The 26105-nt window shown below is 32.1% G+C and overlaps 1 protein-coding gene across 4 annotated transcripts in view; it reads right to left on the bottom strand.

Annotated features, from left to right (window-relative positions):
- The window catches only part of LOC114332949 (stress-activated protein kinase JNK), a 121311-nt gene that overhangs the window by 31097 nt on the left and 64109 nt on the right, over positions 1–26105 (bottom strand). For 2 of the 4 annotated variants that reach the window (XM_028282755.2, XM_050656319.1), the window contains exons 3-8: positions 22143–22291; positions 19563–19692; positions 15364–15561; positions 13399–13663; positions 8828–9111; positions 7187–7349 (exon numbers count right to left, since the gene is read on the bottom strand). In XM_028282755.2, coding sequence (XP_028138556.1) covers positions 7187–7349; positions 8828–9111; positions 13399–13663; positions 15364–15561; positions 19563–19692; positions 22143–22255 — 1153 coding nt within the window. In that variant the 5' untranslated portion in view covers positions 22256–22291. Of the gene's footprint in view, positions 1–378; positions 7350–8827; positions 9112–13398; positions 13664–15363; positions 15562–19562; positions 19693–22142; positions 22292–26105 lie in introns of those variants that run through there. The other 2 variants (XM_028282754.2, XM_050656318.1) reach the window with 1 other exon arrangement.

The following is a 26105-nucleotide window of genomic DNA, read 5'->3' as shown; positions in this document are numbered from 1 at the left end:
CATACTTTGTTTTTAATAAAAATGTATGACACAAAAAGATTAATCGATTTTCTTAGAGTGAAGTTATGACATTAAAAAGTGTATTGGACAAAAATTAAATGATCTGTTTATATCTACAGTCAATTGCCTATAATTAAGTAACTAATTGCATTAACCGGAAACCATTTTGAAGACATTTAAATCAAAATAAAATGCAACTTTTTAAATGGCATTTTCAAATATTTAAGTCACCACAAAATGGCATGAAGTGATCCACAGAATGTGTAGGTTTTTTCTCTGTAGATGTGTTTCGGTTTTATGAATTTTAGTCTATACGTTTCTTCTTGGTCACATTTTATGTCCTCCAAGACCGCGTGAGAGAAAAATAATGAAACCCAATTGCAAATAAAATGTCGTATGTATTTCTTTTCAATCACATTTTACAACCAACAAAAAGATTACCTTCCATCCTAAACTAACTCGATGAAGTGCTATCATAAACTTTAATCCACTTTTTAGTAAGTCTCGTCTTTCGGCATTAATTCAACTGCAATGGACTAAAAAATGTGCTACCACGAGAAAAATATGAACCTACGAATCTCTCCACAATACATACGACCCCATCGACATATTAGCTGATTCAAATTTACAAATTTTGATTAATTACAACGCGTTTTTTACGTGTTAGTATTTTTACATGTTGGTTTCGTGACAAGACATCTCGTAACGCGACAGTTCGTAACGCCGTCAATTCGTAACGGCCATAATTCATAACGGGTTAATTCGTAACGTCAAAATTGAATTATTCTGTTTATTTTTGTGAACGCGGAAACTAACTTTTATTAGTTACAACTGAAATTACCTTTACCAATTTAATAAATCAAAATCAGGATAAACATTTTTAACACATTTTATATTTCGTGGAAAAATAATATTTTTAAAATTATGGCTTAAAATAAAAAAATATGACAAAAAATTTTTTAAGAAACGCTTTTCTTTAGTTACGAATGACTAAAATTAAAAATATTATAAAAAAAATCAACTAAAAGAAAAAAATAAAGAAAATTGAAAAAATCTAACACATTCGTCAAAGAAAAGCGTGGCGCGTCTTCATCGAATAAACGGTTTTCGCCCCACGCTTTTCTTTAACGAATGTGTTAGATTTTTTCATTTTTTTTTATTTTTTTCTTTTAGTTGATTTTTTTTATAATATTTTTAATTTTAGTCATTCGTAACTAAAGAAAAGCGTTTCTTAAAAATTTTTTTTTCATATTTTTTTATTTTTTACTATTTAGTCTTACACTTTTCAAACATTAAAATATATCTTCATGTTTCTTAAAATATGTGTAAAACATATGATGTACTAACATGAAAAGTAGTCGGAATCGGCAAAAATTTGAAACTTTATTGTTTATTTATGAAGCATAAAGTAAACAATTAACGTAAAAAGTGAAATTATGTATAGTTAACATCATTTGCTACAATCCGCAAAAGTTTCAAGTTTTTATATTGTAAAAAACAAGAGAATTTAAGCATTTTCCATTAAAATCGTTTTTTTTTATTTAAACAATTGATAAACATAAAAAATTTTTTTATTGATTATTCGTGTATTGTTCCCGCGAATGCATATATACATATGCAAATTTTCATTTATTTGCATTGGAGAAAAGGCACTCAAACTAACGTCTAAAGATTTGACGCAAACTATTGAACTAAATAAAAGCGTTTAATAAATATAATCTAATAGTAAAGTAAAGTGTATTAATTAATTATAGTAAATACATTATTATTAAACTGTTTTTATTTATTTCATTATTTTTCAAACTTAGTTTTACTACATACTTTGTAACGATATGATGCCACGGCAAGCGATGAGCTGATCTACCAGAGACGACCTGAGGAGTGTCCGTGTTGGCGCATTCCTTCTTCATGGCACCGCTGGGGGAAACCGAAGGAGAGAGCATCGAGAGCATATTTAAGACGAGCCCGGAGAATGAGAATAGAAAATCAGTCGTTGCTAGCGTGTTGAACTAGCAATGGCTCGATTGGCAGAAATGCACCGTATCTTGAGGTGGAACTGTGCCTAGACGGACGCCACCGTGAAGTGGCGTCCACCATAGTAGCGAGGAACGAGTGACTGCGGGTCGTTGTTCAGCCGTGCCGCATTGAAGTGAAATGCGGTGTCTCCGTATATGGCTATGTTGATTTAACGTAGCGAGATTATTATTGTATATATTGTGCTGTTTATCGTATCATTTAAATGTTGCTATTATGATCGGATGACTGTAATAAAGTTTAATATTGGTTTTCCTTTGCAGAAGATGGAATTTTATTTTATTTGTTTTAAGGGGCTATCCTAGTGTAAAAGTACGAAATTCACATACTTTTTTGGGAATTTCTAAAATAAAAAGTACCGTTCCAATTGTTTTGAAAATTTACATGGGCATTTATTATAAAAAGAAGTACATGTAAGACAATATTCATAAAAAAATATTGAAAATTAAACGGTTTGTGCGCCATCTACTGGCACCGTGAAAATAAAAACATAGCTCCACTGCTGCAGTGATTGGGACTAACAGAGATCCTGAAACATAAAATTTCAAAGTTATTATTGAAATATAGGTTATTTTCTATACCATCAACTAGGGGTTTTTTGATCGGATAAAAAATGTCAATTTGGCGGTTTTTGAAACTGAAAGTGTTTTAGATAATATAAAAAAAGTTTTCAGCCCTTCGTTATTTTTCCAAATTTTAATATTTTTCAAAAATCCTAGTTGATGGTATAGTAAATAATTTATATTTCAATAATCACTATGAAATTTTATGTTTCAGGATCTCTATTAGTCCCAATCACTGCAGCAGCGGAAGCTATGTTTTTATTTTTACGGTGCAAGTAGATGGCTCACAAATCGTTTAATTTTCATTATTTTTTTATAAAAATTGTTTTACATGTACTTCTTTTTATAATAAATGCTCAGACAAATTTTCAAAATAATTGGTACAGTACTTTTAATTTTAGAAATTCCCAAAAAAGTATATGAATTTCGTACTTTTACACTAGGATAGCCCCTTAAACTGTATATAATTATCTTAAATATATTAAACTTTATTTTTAACCTGTGTTTTACTGAGTCTGTCGTCCTGAAGAGCTACCCGTTACAGCTCTAGAGTTATAATGTTATCTTAATACAATTTATCGCTTCTTTTACTACTTCTTAAATGAATATACATCGGCCATAATGATGGTCGGCCATCTGCCCCTTGCAGCTTCCAATTAACTCGAAAATAAAAAAAGTCATTAAATTACTACACTAAATTCAAATAAGACATGCAGTGCATGTAAACAAATATTACAGTTGTTAAAGGTATTCAAAACGTATCTACACGTTCTATAATAACAGTAGGTATATTATTAACATCACGTTATCAATTTGTCTCTATTCTCGATTATTAGATTTTATTGTATAGTATATAAATTACTGTAGTACAAATAATTGAATAATTTTCGCGATTATACAAGTAACTGTTACCCAAAAATATTCAAAACCTGAACGGAAATAGCCATCTCTGATGTTGCCGCTGACGATATCGCTGTGAACTAACCAGTGCACGTCTCATGCGAATAAACTGTAAATTATTGGAGTTCTCGGTACTTCCGTTGGCATTTCGCAACCTTTGACTTAGAGAGAGTCACACTCTGAAAACGTCTAATTTACTTCTTATTTTCACACAGTTTCAACCGTCATAAAAACCATTCATTGGAATAAATTCATATGTGACTTAATATAGCTCAGTATATTACGCCCGCACTAAAATACACAATTTTATTAGACACACAAAAATTAATTGATTTTCCCCCTCGTTGTAAAAATCCACAAGAAGCCGATTTCTTATGCGGTTCAGGAGTTAACATATTTAGTTACCAATACAGTCGCGATTGTAAAGCAGGCCAATTCACAATTCTCTCGTTACTCTCGTACGTACTCATAATTTGGTCAATCTCACGTTTATTACGCATATTTCTCGTTCTATCATTCTTCTTCTTTTGCCCTTTAATTCGTCCAATTTTGAACATAGGCTTCCCCCAGTTTCCTCCATTCGCTTCTGTTTAGTGCTTTCTGTTTCCAGTGCGTTCCTCCTATCTTTTTAATGTCGTCTCCCCATCTCATCTGGGGTCGTCCTCTTGCTCTCTTTCCTGTCCATGGTCTCCATTGTTGTATCGTGCTATTCCACCTATTGTCCGTTTGTCTAGCGTTATGACCTGCAAAGCTCCATTTTAGCCTGGCTATATGTTGTCCTGCGTCTTTGACTTTTGTTTTATTTCTTACCCAGTTGTTTTGCTTTTTGTCTGTCAATTTTACTCCTAACATTGCTAGCTCTCTCCATGGCTCTTTGTGTCTTCATTATTTTATCCATGTTTGCCTTGGTCAAGGTCCATGTTTGGCATGCGTATGTGAGAATTGGGAGTATGCACTGGTCAAACACTCTTGTTCTATCATTATTACGTACAAATTTGACACTCAGAACAAGGTTCACGTTTATTCACGGTTCGTTAAGACATACACTGTGGTGCAAAAAAATCGATCCACTAAAAATTTGGTCATCTTTGATGTTTCGAATTTCCTAAACCTGTTGTCCGATTTAAGCTATTTTTTACCACGTTATAGCCTTATTCATTGACAATATAACTGTAATAATATTGTTGCTAGACAGTCAAACTACCATTGTATACCGGGTGTACGAATCAAACTGTGCTTCTTTCTCAAAGTTCGCATCACCCTGTGGATTATACTAGCATTTATAAAATACTGAAATTAAACCCAACTACAGCCTCAGGTTTTCTTAACATTTTGTCTTTCGATTCATTCACTTATGTTGGATAATAAAAAAGTTAGGTACTTTAACAACTAGCCATGTTCTTCATCAGTACAGGGTGTTTCTATAAGTGTGACAAACTTTAAGGGGTAATTTTACATGAGAAAATAATGACAGATTGCTTTATAATCATATGTCCGCAAACGCTTATAAACGAAAATCATATATTCGAGATATGTCCGAGATATTCAATGTTTTTTTACAAACCGGCAATTTATTTATTGCTTTAAAACCAGTTAATATATGCAAATGAAATTTGGTGGGTTTTAAGACGTAGTTATTTCACATTTTTTAACATACAATTAAAAATTATATATTCACTATTGGCGTGCGTACGGGTGTAGCAGTGTATTATTCTCAGAAAATACACTACTACTTATGCAACCAAACTTACCGATATTATTTAATATTAGGATTGTTAGTAGCTGCCGAGAACAAGACTGTCACTTTTGACGTTTTTTAAAAAGGCGAGAGGTCTTTCAGTTTTGATGGTGGAAGTTTTTGGTCAATTTTTATAGAAAAATAAGTAAATGTACAGTGGATGATCTGGATCATTTACAAAGAGTATTCTGGTTATTGAGTGGAGGAGAGTATTGGTTGGTGTTGATTTTTGTTTAAAGACAAGCAAATCTTTGTTGGAGGTTGTGCAAAGGATGGATCAGTCTACACTGTAAGCCCTATGTTTTGTCACTTTGTCAGCTACCGTACCGTGGAGGCTTTTAGTAGCAGTATGTTTGCCTGAACATATTATTTATTTGTAGAGTGGTTAAGTTAAGTGCCATATCTCAGGTAACAATTTTGACTTACTTTATCTCAAAAATACTTTGGTGGTTATACGCGATTTTTTTAGACTGAGCGGTTCATAGATATTGCTAAATTTTATCAGTTAAAGTGGGTGGACTGTTCCAATAAGTACAGAACAAAAACCTTTTATTTTGGTGCTAGATTCGTATAAAAAAATGATAACGTCTGTGTATTTAGTTTATGTTTAATTTATATCATTAATAATATCTATAATTTGTTGAGCTCAGCGTTCTCTATACAAATAGTACCTTTAGGTTTTACAAGTTAATTTTTTTTATATATTTAACGGGTTTGTGTTTTCTATCTTGTTTGACTGTTTTATGTTTAGTTTTTTTTGTTTCTTTGCTACATTACTGTTAAGACTTTTTTATAAAATAAATTTCGAATAATTGTCATTTTTTACGATTGTCATTTTTTTTATTATCTTTATTTTTTTTATTTTTTATTTAATCCACCTACATTTCAGATAATTTTACAGAGTAATTTGGCTATCAGTTAGTTCCTGTTCAATTGTATCCGTAAGGTAAGGTAAGGTAAAATCCTACGCAGGTAGGTTGGCGTCCAACTTTTCGTTTTCTTCTTCGTTTTCTTTCCAATTTTCTTTAATTTTGTTATCTACCGACCCCTACCCCTCCGAATACTGTAAAGAGCAACGGTGCACTTATTCACATATGTCGGGACCTTCAGGCTGTAGCCATTTTATAGGCACCTAAGGTTGCCGCACGGGTAATATTATCGGTCATAATACCCGTTTGCGCGCCAATGGTGAATATTAAATTCTTAATTGTATGTCAAAAAATGTGCAATAAGGACGACTTAAAACCCATCAAATTTGATTTGCATATCTCAACTGGTTTTAAAGCAATAAATAAATCGTCAGTTTGTAAAAAAATTGAACATCCCGCATCTCGGAAACGAAGCGTTTGCGGACATATGATTATAAAGCAAATTGCCATTATTTTCTCATGTAAAATTACCCCTTAAAGTTTGTCGCACTTATTTAGAAACACCCTGTACTGATGACGAACATGGCCAGTTGTTAAAGTACCTAACTTTTTTATTATCCAACATAAGAGAATGAATCGAAAACAAAATGTTAAGAAAATGCAAAATGCATTTTTGTAGTAATAGTAAATTAAAAAAAAATTAAATGTTGACGTTACGAATTGTATCGTTACGAATATGTATAGTTACGAACTATCGCCGTTACGAATTATTACGTTACCATTTGTGGAGTTACGAACTGTCGCTTTACAAGATGTCATGGAATCGTTGGTTTATATCTTTTTTGCACATAGTGACGTGCATACGTCCCTTTCGTGTATAGTGACGATTTTGTTGACCACTGCAGTTGATCAGAGCAGTTTAGAAAGTAAAAAAAATCTATGTCGGCACTTCACTAGCTAAGTGAAATATTTGCTGACATAATATAAACATGTCACAGGTACTATCAAGCGAAAATTTCCACAAAAATCAATAAATAACGAACTCATATTATGTCTAAATAACTATACAAACTAAGATATACCGTTGGGTTCACTATTGACAGCGGGGCTTAGTTGAGAACTAGAAGATGCTCCTCTTCCGTGAGAAGTTTCGTATTCCATGACCTCTTGGTAAATAAGTTCTTTCCATTGTTCAACTGTGTGCTCCCTCTCGTCCACGCTGTGGTCGTACGGACCAGGAGCAGGCTAAAAATATATTTATGCAATATTATCAAAATATCAAAAAAAAAATATTTTGACACATTAAACACCACGTGAGTTGTATTTAACTCACAGCCTGTTTGGACCAGGCGTTCTGTGAGTTAAATATAATTCACATTAACATTAAGATTCTGAACGTGGTGCCTGAAGACAAAAACAAAAAAAATTTTAATGTGGTGGTTAATGTCTTAAGGACTGGTAATTATTGGTTTAATACTGGTTAATTACTAAAATATAATATTTTACATTTTCATACGCAATGAAATAGGGATGTCGATTATTTTTTCAGAAATACAAGATGAATTCTAGAAAAAAGTAAGTAAATCCAAATATTTCAAATATGCAGCTATACATTGCGCTGTAAGTGTATAGGGGCGCTTATGGATAGCGGGGATTTTTGCAGTTACTCGAGCGCGTCAGATTATCATACGGGGAGAAACCTGGTACTCTGCAGATGTACCTCTACCATATATTGGCTCTTAACACAGGGGCATTCGTTAAGGGGGGCCTGAAAAAAATCTATCCTTAAAAATAATCGAAATTGTCAGATTAAGATAAGGTAAGTTAAGTACATGCAAAAGAGTGTATATTTAAAAAATCTGACGATTTGAGCGGAGCGTGAGGAAATGAGAGGGTCAAAAAGTTTCACAAAAAAGCGAATATTTCGCGAAATGAACGTCATATCGAAAAACTAAAAAATATTTTTCAAAAATCTATCGAATGATACCAAACATGACCCCCCTCACGGAGATGGGTGGGGGTCAAATTTTAAATACAAATCCCGCGATATTTGAAATTATTGTTATTTTTTATTATCTTGTAAATGGTAGAAAATAAAAATTTGATATTTTGCAGTCATGTATAACTTTACACACCCTATCAAAATAGCTATCAAAATGACAGTGTCGCTATTTAAGAAAATCAATGATGACTTCATATCTCTAAATTGGGACACCCTGTATACATTATTATTGTATGTCAAAAAGGACAATTGGAAATACAAATCGACGGGTCTGAGCATTTTTCAAAAAAGCAATTAGTATTTGAGATATTGAATTTATTCCAAATTACAGACTCACTCTGTATATAAATTAAATATTAAGATGCATGAGATACAGTTGAGTCCGCGAATCTTTACCCGTGCGTCATCATTTAAAGCATACGAAATAAGTCGATGATAAGTCGGAAATCGAAATTTACTAAACGCAACAGCAAGTCACTTACTGTCACTTACTGTCACTTGCTCCTGCGTTTAGTAAATTTCAATTTCCGACTTATCATCGACTTATTTCGTATGCTTTAAATGATGACGCACGGGTAAAGATTCGCGGACTCAACTGTATAATAAAAATTGTAAATGTAAAACTCAGAATGGGCTTATCTCTCACATAAAAGTATCTTTCAGTGAAACAGATACACAGAATTCTACAGTCGTATGACGATATTATAAAATTTCTACTTACAGCATTAACTTCCTGTTCGTCATACCATACGTTAATATAAGGGTGTAAAAGTGCATCGTCCACAGATATCCTACTCAGAGGATCAATCACCAACATCTTCGAAAGCAAGTCTCTGGCTTGGCAAGCTTTTAGTTTGTTGTGTTCATTACTATCCGATGGGAAAAGTACATCAGGGAAGAGTTTCTCGAACGTGAATCCTGGATATCTCGGTCTGTTCTCGACATAGTTTCGGACAGTTGGTTGCAGCCGCACCATGAATTGTTGCGATGGTGTGCCGAGTTGCTCTAGAAATGAGTAAATATATTTACTAAGAAAATATGTATCCATACTCTACAAATGTGGTCTACAGGTAGGTGGTCTACTCTCTCTCTCTAAGATGAACCGTAAATCAGTTATTTAGAACATTACAAGTTTTGGACGCGTTTCGGCCCAACATGAGCCATCATCAGCAATTACAGGCAACATAAAACCTATTTAGAATATATTGGTCTAGTTAAAAAACAATACAAACATTAAATTATTATTAAAAAAATTTTACGTTTGTGTTGTATTTTAACTAGACCGAGGTGGGCGTTGTCTCTTTTAATTTTTCACTTTAGTCCATTCTTTCACGGGTTTTGCTGTAAACTTTAAAGAACCCCTTGGATTGACATGAAATTTGGCATACGCATAGCTAACATGTCATAGAAAAAAAGTGATATGGTGCCGATGTGTGCTTTTGCCCTGGGGGTGAGTTTCACCCCATCTCGGGTGTGAAAAAATATATGTTCAAGATAAGTTCCGAAGTGGATAAACTGACTAATTTTAAGCAACTTTTGTTCTATAGAGTTTTTTCACCAAATCAATACTTTTCGAGTTATTTCCAAGTGAATATGTTCATTTTTCAACAAAATAACCACGTTTTTAGACGGTTTTTCGCAAATAACTCGAAACGTAAGCATTTTGTCGAAAAAAATATTCTTAGCAAAACTATAGCCTATAAAAAAGTGAAAAAAATGCTGTATACAGGGTGTAACAAAAATACAGGTCATAAATTAAATCACATATTCTGGGACCAAAAATAGTTCGAATGAACCTAACTTACCTTAGTACAAATATGCACATAAAAAAAGTTACAACCCTTTGAAGTTACAAAATGAAAATCGATTTTTTCGAATATATCGAAAACTATTAGAGATTTTTCATTGAAAATGGACATGTGGTATTTTTATGGCAGGAGCATCTTAAAGAAAAATTAAACTGAAATTTGTGCACCCCATAAAAATTTTATGGGGGTTTTGTTCCCTTAAACCCCCCCAAACTTTTGTGTACGTCTCAATTAAATTAATATTGTGGTACCATTAGTTAAATTCAATATTCTTAAAACTTTTTTGCCTCTTAGTATTTTTTCGATAAGGCAGTTTTTATCGAGTTGAGGCCTATTATTTAATATGTTTACATAAAACTTTTATGGGGGTTTCGTTCTTTTAAACCCCCCAAATGTTTGTGTACGTTCCAATTAAAACATTACTGCGACACCATTAGTTAAACACAGTATTTCTAAAACTTTTTTGCCTCTTTGTATTTTTTCGAGAAGGCACCTTTTATCGAGATGTGGCTTCTTTTTTAATACGGTTCAAAATATACCTAAAAATGTAAGTCATACAAAAATTTTCATATTATTACCAAGTCTCCATAATCGTACTTAACCATATACAAATATGTGGTGGATTTGACAAATATTCAACATATCTCGATAAAAACTGACTTTTCGAAAAAGTACTAGGAGCCAAAAAAGTTTTAAAAACAATGTGTTTAACTAATGGTACTACAATAATATTTTAATTGGAACGTACACAAAAGTTTGGGGGGGTTTAAAGGAACAAAACCCCCATAAAATTTTTATGGGGTGTCCAAATTTCACTATAATTTTTTCTTAAGATGCTACTGCCATAAGAATGCCACATGTCCATTTTCAATAAAAAATCTCTAATAGTTTTCGATATATGTATTGAAAAAAATTAATTTTCATTTTGTAACTTCAAGGGGCTATAACTTTTTTTATGAGCACATTTTCACTAAGGTAAGTTAGGTTCAATCGAACTATTTTTGGTCTCAGAATATGTGATTAAATTTATGACCTGTATTTTTGTTACACCCTGTATTTAGAAGTTTTAAAGTTCTAAAATATGTACTTCTCATCCATTCGTTCCTACCACATCGAAAGATCGACAATCTGGTTGTGCTAGTAGTCGGTTCACTTCGGCTTGTCCCGCTCAGTTATTGGGATCGTTAAGTGTCTCCGAAGTGGTCACACGTTTTCGCATTTGGCCGATTGTCACCAAACGCGGCAGCCATCGCGCGGATAGCTTTTTCATGTCCAGATGATGGTGAATGATGTTGTGTACGCGTTGGTAGGAAATGTTTAGGGCCTCTAGTAACTCGCGGAACTTAATTCGACGATCTGTCATAATCATGTCATGGACTTTGTTGATCATTTCCGGCGTGGTGACTTCATTTAGCCGCCCGGGACGCTCAAAACACTCGTACGACCACAAACAAATTCAGCTTTTCAAAATTTTACTGTTGCTAACGAAAGTGCAGCCTCACCATATACTTGTCCAGGTCGGCTTTGAATTGCGCATTCGTTTTCCCCTTTTTGTGGAGGAACTTAATCACCGAACGATACTAGATTTTTTCCATTTTTCTGAAAACACAAAACTTGTTTGCTTCTGACGGCTGTAAAAACCAAACTAATAGTTTTCCGTCTTAAAATTTTGACAGACGTCATGTCATGAATAGCAAATGTCAAAACCGAGAGCAATTCGGTATCAAGAAAACGCCATCTATCAAATACTTAGTTCTATATCAATCTATCCTCGTACTTCATTTTTTCCATTATAAAAAATACACGTCGACACTAAACAGCTCTTAAACAAATAATGATTTAACAGATTGAAATGAAACTTCACATACATTCATAGGAAGAGTGTTCAAAAATAACAAAAAAAGAATGTGTGTGTACTTTGTACGCACGTAAGAAGTTATACTTCTATTATATGATTTCTTAAAAATAAATATACTTCCAACAGTTTGTTTTAATTTTTTTTAACACCAAACTAATTTTGTGCTTACACCGCTTTCAAAAAAATAAAAAAAAGTATAGGATTGCTCCGGATTCGAACTCAAGACCTCTCGATCTCTGGCCGAATGCTATACCAAATACGCTACGAGGACTTGTCTGTATCGGTTCGGACGTGCCTAATGACAATTCACGGTAACAAACAGACAAGGTGAAGTATAATAAATATACAATAAAATGTTTTAATAATACTCATCTTACTCCTGAGGAAGACAAATCCAAAGACACAAAAATTATAATAAATATATTTACTAAAAACACTAATTTATTCTTTTCACGCCTTTTCTTGCACTGATATATTTATATACTTCGTCTAATTTACTAACCGTTGCACGTCATCCGCGTCATAGCCTGTGACGTCGCATGATACCAACACGAAATATTTGGCGGTAGGTGTGTTCTTTTTTAGAATCATTTTGCCGAGTACACTGGAATTACAGCCACTAGACATATTTTATTATATACGCGTAGAAATAATATTTGAAGATTTCTATTAATGTTAACCTAAAGAAATACACAATATGTTTCATTTAATTTGTATAAATGGTTTATAAAGCGTTTTTATGAAGCACATTTGTTCGGAACACACAGTAATTGTAATCGAATGAAGGTGACATTTTAGAATAAATTGGTAATATTTATTTGACAGTTGCGGTGATGACACTTCATATTTGTTTATATGTATTCTTTACTATAAGTATATGTTCTATTATATTTATTGTTTTTATTATTCACTTTACTATAAAAAGATCCTCTACTATAAAAATATAAATTTCACCTAATTTTATCACGACTTGGAATAATCGAGGTATCTGACAACTTTTTTAGTTGTTATTGTAGACATATACAAAGAAACCTATCGGCTTCTCCCAAGAGTTCGGAGCCGTTTTTTAATAATTAAACAATGCAGTGCAAAAACGCTTGCACTGCAAATCTTAAATGATTATAACTTAATTCTTGTTCTCTATTTCTTCTCTTTCTCTATTTCTAAGTTTTTATTTATTTACATTGAATATTAATTTGTTTTGTTGTATAATCCACGTTTACAATAATTATGTGATCTATTTGATTTAAAATGGATTCAGGATTTTTTTATACTTTGGCAACTATGTCAACTTAGTTCTCTGGCGTAGATAATGACGTGCAACGGTAAGTAAATTAGACGGACTGTACATACCTTGAAAGATTTAGCAACTAAACGCCATATTGTCTGTGTGCGCATGCGCGCAGAATTATGAAATTTTACTCTCAATCGCGCCTAAAGAAGTATAACTTCAAAAATTAGGCTAGTAACAACACCCTCTCTTATTGAACTTCAAAAAACTTATTCAACGACCTATCATTTGCTTAATCATTCAGTGGTATTAGAATTGAATATCATTCAATCACAAACTGATAAAACAAGTATTTGATGATATATTTTTTGACTTACACAACTAATCTAACTCACCTATAATTTTATTCCACTGATCTATGTGATCAGTGCCAGGAAACAGTACTCCCCCACGGATCATTTCCCCCATGATACAACCAACACTCCAAATATCCACATTTTCGGTATATCCCATACCTAATATGACTTCAGGCGCCCTATAGTATCTGGTAACGACGTAAGGGGTCATCATGAATGTTGTACCTGCGGTTCTTGCTAAACCGAAGTCGAGTATCTTAAGAGTACAATCTGATTTCACTACTATGTTGCTGGGTTTTAAGTCCTAAGAAAACAACAGTAGTTATTAAAATATATATTCAAATACTTCATTTCGTATAAAAAATTCGAGTTTCTTATAAAATTCAATAGTTAACACCCATAAATGAGGCTATGGTCACAATACTGGGCTAACCCACAAAAATAGTAGTTGTCTTCTTTATGACAAAATGTAATACCTTTTATTTTATGTAATATTTTTTAAGAAAAAACCTAAAGAAAAGTTTAATGATAGAGCAAACCCAAATAGAAAAATTAAAGACATACAAATATCTGGGAACCTGGGTTGATGACAAAAATGACCAAAGCAAAGAAATGACCAAAGTCCGAATTGAAACTGCAAGGCAAGCATTTATAAAAATGAAGACACTGCTTACAAACAAAGACCTTCAGTTGCCTCTCAGATTGAGGGCTCTAAGATGCTACATATTTTCTATATTACTATACGGAATGGAAGCTTGGACATTGAAGAGACACAACACATAAGAAAAATAGAAGCGTTCGAAATGTGGTGTTACAGAAGAATATTGAAAATCAGTGGGTTCAAAGGATTACCAATGTTGAAGTGCTACGACGTTTAAATAAGGAGTTAGAAATTATGAACAGTATAAAAACTAGAGAACTGGAATATTTGGGTCACATTACCAGAGGAGAAAAATATGAGTTGCTGAGAATTATTATGCAAGGAAGGATCCAAGGAAGAAGAAGCATAGGAAGAAGACGCATTTCCTGGCTGAGGAACCTTAGAGAATGGTTTAACTGTAGTTCCTTACAACTGTTCAGAGCAGCAGCCAACAAAGTGACCATAGCCATTATGATATCCAACCTCCGATAGGAAAGGGAACTTTAAGAAGAAGAAGAAGAAGTAATACCTTTTATTTTAAAGCATAAACAGCAAGATGGTCCAACCACACTTTCCAATTATTTAACACTTTTGCTTTTTAGACATTTTGAAATTGCTGTAAACGCAAAGTAACGAGTATGACATATATGTCAAAATATCATAATTTAAAAATAAAAATTGACCTGTTTCGGGATTTTTTCTCAAATTAAGTATTTTCTATGGAAAATAAGCCACAATTTTACTAAAAAATGAATTTATTAACGTTTCGAAGCCCAAATCGGGTTTCGTTGTCAAAATACAAAATACATACTATTAAAATAAACAAAAATGTTGTTAATAAGTAAAAAAATTCTTCTAATAATTTATTTAATCTGATTCATTTATATTGGCAATTCAGACGTATATTATACATTTTAAAGTAGAAGACTTTTTAAAATGATATCGCCAATATTTATGAGTTGCGTTCCAGGGACGACTTTACTGAAAGATAGTTCATTCGATTACATGAAATCAATCCCAACTCAAGAATATCCGTCGTAAAAACAAAAAATTCGATTTGGGCTTCGAAACGTTAATAAATTCATTTTTTAGTAAAATTGTGGCTTATTTTCCATAGAAAATACTTAATTATAAAAATGCCACAAGAAAATAGCTTCAGAACAACATTTTTTCTCAAAGTCGCCTGTTTACGAAATAACAAATTCATTCCTTTCATTTGCACCATACTGTATGTAAATACCGAAGATCAAAATAAAATTGCTAATTTCCAGTAGGTATAGCTTAATTTATCCAGAAAAACTATATTATTTTTTTTATTTTAACAAACTATAATTATGTTAAAATATTATCAAAAATATGCATACCCTATGTATAATTCCAGCGGAATGTAAATGTTTAATGCCACATAACATCTGATAGAGCAAGTAGCTCATCCTCTCGTGATCCAAATCCATCTGAATTACTTGACAGAGGTTCGCGTCCATTAACTCCATAACTAGGTAAACATCTTGGAACTCCTCTAGTGTCCGCTGTGGCGTAAAAGCGTTCAATAAACCGATTATCTGAAAATAATACAAAACAACTATGTATAATCTGATATAAGTGGAATATTCGATATTGAATAATACTACGAGTATGTTGGCCGAGACTGACCTACACTATTTGTCGAACCAAATCGATGCAAATTATGTCATTTTAGTGAAAAATTTATCCTTTTTAGAAAAAAAATTCTGTTTCATTCTGAACGTTTATTATCACACAGATATAGTACATTATTTCACGGTTTTTGCTCTAAATTTTAAAGAACCGCTTGGATTGACATGAAATTTGGCACACGCATAGCTTACATGTCAAAGAAAAAAAATCACCCCCTCTTGGGGGTGAAAAAATATACGTCCAAAATAAGTCCGGAAATGGATAAACTGACTAATTTTACGTAACTTTTGTTCTATAGAGCTTTTTCGCCAAGTCAACACTTTTCGAGTTAATTGCGAGTAAATATGTTCATTTTTCAACAAAATAACTACATTTTTAGACGGTTTTTCGCAAATAACTCAAAAAGTAAGTATTTTGTCGAAAAGAACGTTCTTGGCAAAAATATAGCCTGTAAAAAAGTAAAAAAATGGTGTACGCGTTAGGTATCTGTACCTCGTAGAACCAGAGTTATAGCCAATGAAAAATAGATTCATATTCACCAAATTTCAAATAGAATATTTCGAAGTGAAATATCCAAAAATTAAGCACTTTTTGGGGAAAACCCATTTTAACTTTTTTAAAGTGTTTAAAAAAAAGCTTTATTTCTGTTTTTATAAAAAGTTTCTAGCATTAAACTTAAGCAAGTTACGCTCAAAATAAAGTTGGTCCCTTTTGTTTTGGCAAAAATAATCGGGAAGACCACGCTCTAATTAGCAACTTAAATGAAATTAATCGTTACCGCTCCACACATTATTTTACTTATGTTGTGTTTATATCATCTGTAAGTTTCATCGATTCAAAGTGCTTATTTTTGAGAAATATGCTTTTTTTTTTCAAAATAACTTAAAAATTGTTAGAGATACCAAAAATCTCGAAAAACAAAAAAAGTCAGCATTGCTTTTCTGAATATCATGTATTTTTTTGTTTTTCTGTTATATAAAAATTGATTAAGATTTGGTGTTTCTAAATTTGCATACATTCGTGATCAGTGACTCGTTCAACCCCTTCTAACTACAGCCCTTTCAAAAATAAGGACTTTGAACCGATGAAACTTACAGATCATATAAATAAACAATACATACACGAGTCAAGAAACTTGTGATTGTGAAGTCGTAACGATTAAGTTCATTTGAGATACTAATTAGGGGGGTGATTTTCCCGATTTTTTTACCAAAAAAAGGGACTAACTTTATTTTGAGCGAAACTTGTTTACTTTTGATGCTAGAAATTTTTTTTATAAAACAAAAATGAAGATTTTTTTAAACACTAAATAAGTTCTACTGAGTTTTCCCCGAAATGTGCTTAATTTTTGGACATTTCACGTTTTGGAATTTGACGAATATGAACCTATTTTTAATTTGCTATAACTCTGCTTCTACTAGGTATAGAGACGTGATATAATATACACCATTTTTTTAAAATTTTTTAAAAAGCGTGGTTATTTTGTTGAAAAAATGAATATATTCACTGGCAAATAACTCGAAAAATATTGACTTAGTGAAAAAACTCTACAGAACAAAAGTTACTTAAAATTAGTCAGTTTATCCATTTCCGGACTTACTTTGGACGAATATTTTTTCACCCCCCTTTATTTTTGGGATTAGGCTCATTTCACCTTCTACTTCATTTTCTATATTGAGCCGTTGTACGCTTTTGGTTTTTTAAGGGTGAAAACCACCCCTAATTGTAAAAAATTTTAAAATAACATTTTAAACTTTAATATTGTCAACATTTGCTTCTTATTAGTTACATAATGATTGTTTTGTGCTTTAAGATATAATATCACAATATTTCAACCCTTAAAACCACCCTTGTTGGAGCTATATATGAAAATTTTACTTATCCTAAAAGAATAATTTCGGCTTGCATCAATTTACATAAAAATTTAAGGTTAGGATCATCTTACCCTGTACTTCATATTCTATATTATCATGCTCAAGGGCATTGATTATTTTTAGGGGTGTAAACTACCCTTATTGTTAAAAATTATATAAAAACATTGTAAACTTTAATATAGGTAAAATTTGGTTTTGACAGGTTAAATAATGATTATTTTATGCTTTGGGATATAATATAATATTTCAACCCTTAAAAACCACCCTTAATAACATTGCAATTTTTATAAGTAGACAATTCAATAGATCTATACAGAAAAAAAAGTAGAATTAAAGAATTACAAAAACATTTATTTACACAAAAATACTAATTTGCAAATATATAAAAATACACATACAAATAGTTTTTTAGTCATCCAGTATACGAACCGGCTCTTTGGTATTATATAGGTACATTGAAAATGCTAATTAAGGGGACTATTCGAATTTTTCGAAAAAAAAATTAGTTTTATAAACATAGCTCCTTCATTTTTGGCGATAAAAAGTTTTTTCAATAATAGTTTTGTAGGATTTTTGAAGAGTAATAAGACTATGTAAATTAAATTCCGTAAGATCAATTAATTTTTAATTGCGCTGGGTTTAAAGGGCTCGAATAAGGGGATGTTTTCTCGTAATTAGATGTTTTAAACAGCTATATCTCGCTAACTGTTCACTGTAATGAAAATCTATGCACAAGGAAATTTTGGTTATTAAAAAAGTTACAATTTAGTAGTCTATCATTTTTTTCGTATCTCCAGTATTTTCGGAGATATTTTGAAGAAAATGATAAAAAATGCAAAATTGCAAAAAATTTATTTTTCTTTAAACTCCAATTTTTTTAAAAGTAGGCCTTTTAATAGGTCAAACTTCTTGGGTATATTGATAATATAAATATAAAAGGAATTACAGAAAGGCGAAGACCAATTTTTAGTTACAAGGGTAGTTAGGGGGTTGTTTTCACTGTTTTTTTTTTTCGTAGAGAAAAATAGGTACCGATTTTTTTATCATAAGTTGCTCAATTTTTATGCTAGAAACTTTTTATTATTTTTTTTGAAAGATCTTATTGTATGCTTGAAAAAACATCATGTAAGTTTTTCTGGAAAAATGCAAAGTTTTCCCGATATTTGGTTTTGATTATTTCAAATTATGCATTTGACGAAAAAAGCTAACCTTTAACATGCCGTATCTTGGTTTGTATTGATCGTAAAAATATTATAGAAAAACAGTTTCGTTTGTGTTACAAGATATAATTTTGATATTTACAGTTTTTTTGATTAAATGCATATTTTTAGAGTTATTCTCAAAAACCTCTCTAAAAATGTCGATTTTTCCGTCGAAAAACTGTTACGTTCAACCAAGAATAACTCGAAAAATATTAGTTTTACGAAGAAAATAAAAAAACATTTTTTTTTAATTAGTTTTTACATAGATTTACATGATTAAAATGTAATAAAAAATTCCCACTCCCGAGATGGGGTGACAACTACCCCCAAGGTTTTAGCGTACAGCAGCATGATATAGAAAATGATCCTTGGACTATTCCCTACCTTTTGTGAAAATTTCAAGTAAATCCATGCTGGGCGAAAAAATTGCGAGCCAAAATGCTTCATTTCCTCGACTATAAGCCCAGCCGCACACCAAAGAAACATGAAACGTAAATTACGTTTCATGGAAATAAAACAGTGCTAAACAAATAAACGTCCGCCCATTTATGAAACTCGCCGAAAATAAAAATGTGTCATGAGCATGAATCACACTCGTTTCATTGGTAGGCGGACTTTGAGATTTGTTTAGCAGTGTTTTAGGTTGATGAAACATGTTTTTCGTTTCATGTTTCTTTGGTGTGCGGCTGGGCCAACGGAATAGATAAAAATTTCAAAATATTAATAATCAAAAAATAAGTAAACCAGTTTTGGATGAATATGAAAAGTAGGTAGAGATGAATACTTACACACAATTCATTAAAAATTTGCAAAATAAACTGAGGTACTTACATTCTTGTGGTTGACTAGTTTCATGAGTTTGAATTCCCTGTATGCTCTTTTGGCATGCGTGACGTTCTGGAACGGTCGACTGAGCTTCTTAATAGCCACATTTTGTTGAGTTGCTGTGTCCAATGCAGCGCTGCAACGATGAGACACATACACTATGTTAAAATTGAACGTTTTTGATACAAGCTATTACTCCAGTCGGGTTAGATGAATAACAGGCCTAACCTTGCAGTAGAAGCTGCCCCAACTTTTATTTTTCTAATCTTTAGAGAGAGGGAGTCAATATTAGTATAAATTTAAAATCTCGACTGAATTCCGTTGTAGCGTTAGCCGCCATCTTGAGTTTAAACGAGAACCGTTTTTGCTCTCCGCCATTTTCAATTTTTTGACAAATAGTATATAAACCAAAATTGATGAAAATGTGATTTTCTATAATTTCTATTATTACAATTTTTTCGTGCCGTCGATATTTTCCGAGTTATGGCGGAAAATATTGACAGTTAGAGCATAGTTATTGAATTATTTCGTTTTTTATTAGTTTTACGACAAAAATGTTCCTATACAAAAATAGAGAGAATTAAATTCTACACAATTTTGATTTCTTTCATTTTTTTTTCTAAAATTAATATTTAAGGTAGTATGTATGCGGAAATGGCGCGAGCGTAAGACCCGATTGATTTTATAGCAATTGTTTTTGTTCAATATCTACGCCATTTTCAACTAGAATTGTTCAAAATATGATTTCCTACAATTTCTTTTTAACAATTTTTTTCATGCCATTGATATTTTCTGAGTTACATGGGAAATAGTAAAAAGTGGTGGGGGAGCATAATTATTGCATTGAATTTTGTTTCCGAGCTGCCTCAAATTTTAAAATTCTATCCTTTAGGGCAGATCAATAGTAGTGTAAATTTAAAATCTCGACTGAATTCCGCAGTTGCATTAGCAGCCATATTGATTTTAAATGAGAACTGTTGTTGCTTAATATCTCCGCCATTTTCAACTTTTCGACAAAAATGGTGGGAACTGAAATTGTTGGAAATGCAATTTCCTACAATTTCTTTTGTACAATTTTTTTGCGATCAATATTCTCCAAGTTAAGGGGGAAAATAGTGGAAGCGGAGGGGAAGCATAATTATTGAATTGTCTCAATCATTATTAACTTTACGACATAATTGTACATAAACAAAAATAAAGAAACTTACATTTTATACAATTTTCGAAACTTCCAATGAAACATCAATCAGACTAAGTACATAAAAGACATAAAATTTATTATTTAATAATAACTTATATGCATTAAGTTCACTTAATTTTATTTAGCGGGTTTCATTGGTTGAACTTGTCTGTTGACATTTTAAGTTTCATGTCAGCTAATATATTTTAATATTTCAGCAATTTTTTTTTAAATTTTGGACCCTGTTGGGGGGAATTTTCCCATTCATCCCCCTTGTAGAACCGCCACTGGTTCTCTCGAAGAATTGTAGTAAATCGTAATTGCAACAATTTCAGTTCTTACAATTTTTGTCTAAAAGTTGAAAATGGCGGATATATTGAACAAAAACAATTGCTATAAAATCAATAAGGTCTTACGCTTGCACCTTTACCACACACGTACTACCTTAAATATTGATTTTATGAAAAAAATGAACGACATCAAAATTGTAGAAAATTTAATTCTCTTCATTTTTGTATAGGTATATATTTGTTGTAAAACTAAAAATAAACGAGATAATTCAATAATTATGCTCTAACTGTCACTATTTCCCTCCATAACTCGGAAAATATCGACCTCACGAAAAAAATAATAATAAACGAAATTATAGAAAATCTCATTTTCAACAATTTCAGTTTTCACATTTTTTGTCGAAAAGTTGAAAATGGCGGAGATATTGAGCAAAAACGGTTCTCGTTTAAAATCAAAATGGCAAAACGCAACGGTGGAATTCAGTCGAGATTTTAAATTTATATTAATATTGACCCTCCCTAAAGAATAGAAAAATAAAATTTGAGGCAGCTCGTAATGTAAGGTCAAAGGCTATCCTGACTGGGCTATATGTACAAAAAAAATGATACATAGAAATAAATAGTGATAAGAGCCTATGAAGAAGTATGCATTGTTTGGCATATTCATCTTGTCTCTGATCTTCGATATGCAGTAGCAAAGCCAGAAGTAATAGCTTACCATTTATGTTGCTCTTAGTGCGGTCTCACTCTTTGGTTGCAAGTTTCAGAGACAAGACAAATGTTACCAAACAGTACACAACAATTTGATATGGGCTATTTCACGAATATACGACTGTCTTGAATTATCGCGACAACGAATATTTTAGTGTGCAACATAAGAAGTGCGAAAGTAAATGGCTCTAATAATTGTTCCAATAAACAACAATGTATTTTGCAATTTACTTTCGTTCTTCATAATTTGCACAGTAAAATATTCGTTGTCGAGATAATCCACAACAGTCGTATGTTCATGGAATAGGGTATAATTCAGATGATAATGCAACCTAAAAGTACAAGAGGATAAATAGATTTATATTAAAGTCTATTTGTAGCAATGAAGCTAGGGAGATAACTTACCAAACTATCCCTTGAGCTCCAGATCCAATGGGTTTCAGGTTTTGGTATCTCTTTAGAATGGTAAATTTCGTGTCGCCCACCTCGACGGTGTAAAATTGGGACAATCGTGACATCTTTTGTCTTTAGCCTTGTTCAGTCAAGGCCATTGTCTGCAATATAATATCAATAATGTAATATCTGAAGAGAACAATTCTAAAAGGTTGATCCGATGACCAAGCTACTTTTGGTGTGAATAGTCTAGTACTAGTACACACACCCAAAACTTATATCCGTACCTCAGAACAAAAGTGTATTAAGTCACAAAATGTAAATTTTACAGGAGAGCGAAAATAAAAATTATTTTTAGTGTTTTGTAACATTTTCTATTTAATACATTAAATTTTATTTAGCAAATTCTTATAAATGTGAATAATGATCATTGTTCTTTTTACCACTAAAAAGAAATTTTTTTGAAAATTATTGTTTTTGGAAAAAATGGACTTAACACATTTTCGCTCTGAAAAATAAATTTTTGACTGTGACTTAATATAAATTTTGCTACCTATCCTATGGCAAAGACGGAGCTCTATTACGAAAAATATCATACCTATTTGACAAAATTAAGGAAATGTTTGGATATAAAGAACTAAAAATATTATACGGACGTATTTGTAACAAAACCATTAATACGAGTACTAAAAAAACTACTTAAAAAGTCGAATTAAAAAAAAAACAGAAATGGTTGTAACGCAACTGTATTTTTATTAACTAAAAAAAAATTAACAATAACTTTTTAAAGTAAATAAAAAAATAATTAAAAACTTAACAAATGCCGCTATATCAGTAATTTGAATTGTGTCTTTATGCACTAGAGTCTGAAAAAAAATCGTGAATCCTCGCTGGAACCCACTTTAGCAGATCATTTAATTTTTTAGTACTTATCGGATTTAAGGTATCTCTCAACGAAATCAGAGAATCTTCTACATATTGATGATTTCTTCTACCAACTCTTCGGTTAAGTCTACACTCTTAAATTCCAAATCGAAGTCTGTTTTAAAGTACAGAATCCCAGGATTTTCTTGTCTGAATTCTGAATTATATACATACTGTTTGTGAAATTCATTTTTTTTCATTATTCTCAGTTTTATTTTTATTTTAAAACGGCGAATCGTAAGAATTGCAGTTTGTTAAAGTCTTTAAGATTAGAAATTTCCATTTCATACACTTTGAAATATTTGTTTTTTCAAAAATTTTAGCCAACTGTAACCAATCGTATGAAGTAGATAATAATTTGAAAATTAGGGCATTTTTTAGCCTCTCGTTCTATAACTAAGTGTATACTTTCCACCTCCATGTACGTATGCCCTCGCAAAAGGAATTTATGAGTGATTTCTATTATATCTGGGTATCTCTAAAGTAGATAAAAGTAGCACATAATCATTTATAAGTTCCGGTTTTGGGATGAGCAATTATTGGTCCAAATAACAATAGAAGTTGTGCTTTGAGGTAATGACTGAATGTATTGGACCAAGCATGAGGCCATTTCGTTTCCACCTCAACCAGCAATTGATTCATCCCACATTAGACAGCTCGCCTGTTTTTCCGTTGAATCATAAATTGTATAATTAAAATACCAGAGTTTTAGACTGTAAAAATTTTGAGGATCTTAGCTTTGGGCAAGGAAGACATTTTTGTAAATTTATCATTAATACTTTTTGTCCAGGATTATTGAAGGACATCTCCTTGTCTATTTGTTTCAATTTGTACCATGCACTTGTAATGTTTCTCACTCAGCTTCAGACGTTGACTGTCTTAGATTGATTAAAAATTCATCACAAGTGTCTTTTGAAGGAACAGCTAATGATAAATTAAATTCTGTATTAAAAATGTGATTGTAAAGCCACTCTTGGTCTACTTCGCCCGAAGGAATGTTTTTCAAATTTCATTCTTCCTTAAACATCCTAAACATTGTAGAAATATTTTAGTGACCTCCTAAATATTTGTTCGCCATTCTTCTTCGACTATAATCTGATTTTTCATATGGATATGGATAGGCCATTATATGCACATGAATCCTATCCTCTACCTCATTCTTTACTTTATTTTTTTTTAGATGGCTGCTTTCCTCTTTTGTCACATTTTAAGACTCCACTTGTTTGCACTTTTTCAAGTGAACATCTAACAATAGATTGAGAAATATCTAGAGTCTCTTTTCTTCAATAGTAAAAAAATATTTCCAGTTAACAATGGCTAGCTTGAGCACCTATTCGTTCTGTTTTTCTTTTGATACAGGTGTTTTTAAGATAAGAACATAAAACTGTCTTTTTGTATCTATGGTTGTCTCATGATTCCAAAATTGTCGGTGAATTTGTGCTCTCTGAGGCATAAACTTGCCAAATTTTAAAAGATTGTGGACTTAATGCTTTGCCTGAATTGCATTATGTGGGACATAATACTTTTTGTTGGACATAATCTGGTTTTGCCCTCGGAAACATATACACCATTTTGGATTTAATACATTTGAAGTGCAGAAGATACTGTTTTGCTCTACGTGAAGTGTGGACTTAATACTGTTCATACAAGGTTATTTTGGCCAATTTCAGTCGAAACAGCGAATAAGTAACACCAGTGAATAGAGCGGAAAATTTTAAGCCCAGTGAGCTAAAAAAGTAGAAAACTGAAATTTTGGACTTAATACAGTTTTGCTCTGAGGTACGGATATGGAATCACCATGTATTTCAAAGTAATATTTATTTCATTTGAAAAAACTTGTTATGGTTGCGAAGAATAAAGGTTTTTATTGAAAATAAACAAATATATAAGACAATCGGATAGTACAGCTCGGCACGGTATAGGTTATTTGCTCGAGTTGCAAATTGAATGAAAATAAATAAACTAACTTTTGCGTCCAAAAACGAAAATATGCCTCATGTGGGGTTATAGAACTTACAAAGAGGAAATATTATTGGTCTTGTGGAGAAAGTAATGTTCTCAGAGGGACATAGCTGTAAAGCTAGGCGTAATACAGGGCGTTCTGTCCAAAACCTATGCTAGGTAACAGGAACTAGGAAAGCTCAAAAATAAAGCAAGGGAAAGTCGCCAAAAGTAATAACGGCTCTCCACGATCGTTTAATTGTCCAATTAGCTGGAAGACACCCAACCATTTCTCACCTGCACCTCCTAATGCAGCTTTTGGAAGCTACAGGTGTAACTGTTTCAGTTGAAACGATAGGAAGAAGAGTTCGTATCAAGAAGTATACAGCAGGACACAGTTATGGGTTCCCAAATTATCCAGGCAGCACAAGATTGATCGCCTAAATTGGTGTCTTCACCACAAAAACTGGAACATTGGGAATTGACAAAATGTGCTATTTTCAAAAAAAGTCTGGATTTGTGTAAAATCAGATAACCCACGAAATCGTGTACTTAGAGGTCGAGGAAGACAAGCAAGAACGAAAACTGTCAGACCTGTTCACAAATATACAAGGGGAAGTGTAATATTCTGGAAAGGAATTGTGATCCGTAAAAAAATTCCTTTAATTTTCATCCAATCAACTTTAACTGCTCACAGGTATGTTGATAACCTGTAGTCAGGCTCTGGAGAGGTGCAACAGGAGAAAATTTAATTTTCTTGCATGATAATGGACCTCCACATACCATTAGAGCAGTGGTGCTCAGACTTATACTGCGTGGGATCTACGATATAAACTGCAAGCGTCCAGCTATCGACTGCTAATAAAAAAACAAATTTTGAAAATAAAAAGCTTTATTGCATTTTTATATTTGAAAAAAAGTTGTAACTACAACTACACGGAGCTGTAATTAAGGTTATGTTCTTCATCTTAATTTTATTTGTTTGTTGATCCATGATTCATCCATCCAAGTTTTTCATATAATGGTAAATAATTACTGACGGCCAAATGCAAGCATGATGAAAAATATTCGTAATAAAGTTAGCCGATTACTCTACTTTGATTTCACTAC

This window comes from Diabrotica virgifera, chromosome 7, assembly GCF_917563875.1.
Source record: "Diabrotica virgifera virgifera chromosome 7, PGI_DIABVI_V3a".
In the NCBI taxonomy this organism is placed as follows: domain Eukaryota; kingdom Metazoa; phylum Arthropoda; class Insecta; order Coleoptera; family Chrysomelidae; genus Diabrotica; species Diabrotica virgifera.
This window is presented reverse-complemented; position numbering and strand designations above follow the sequence as displayed.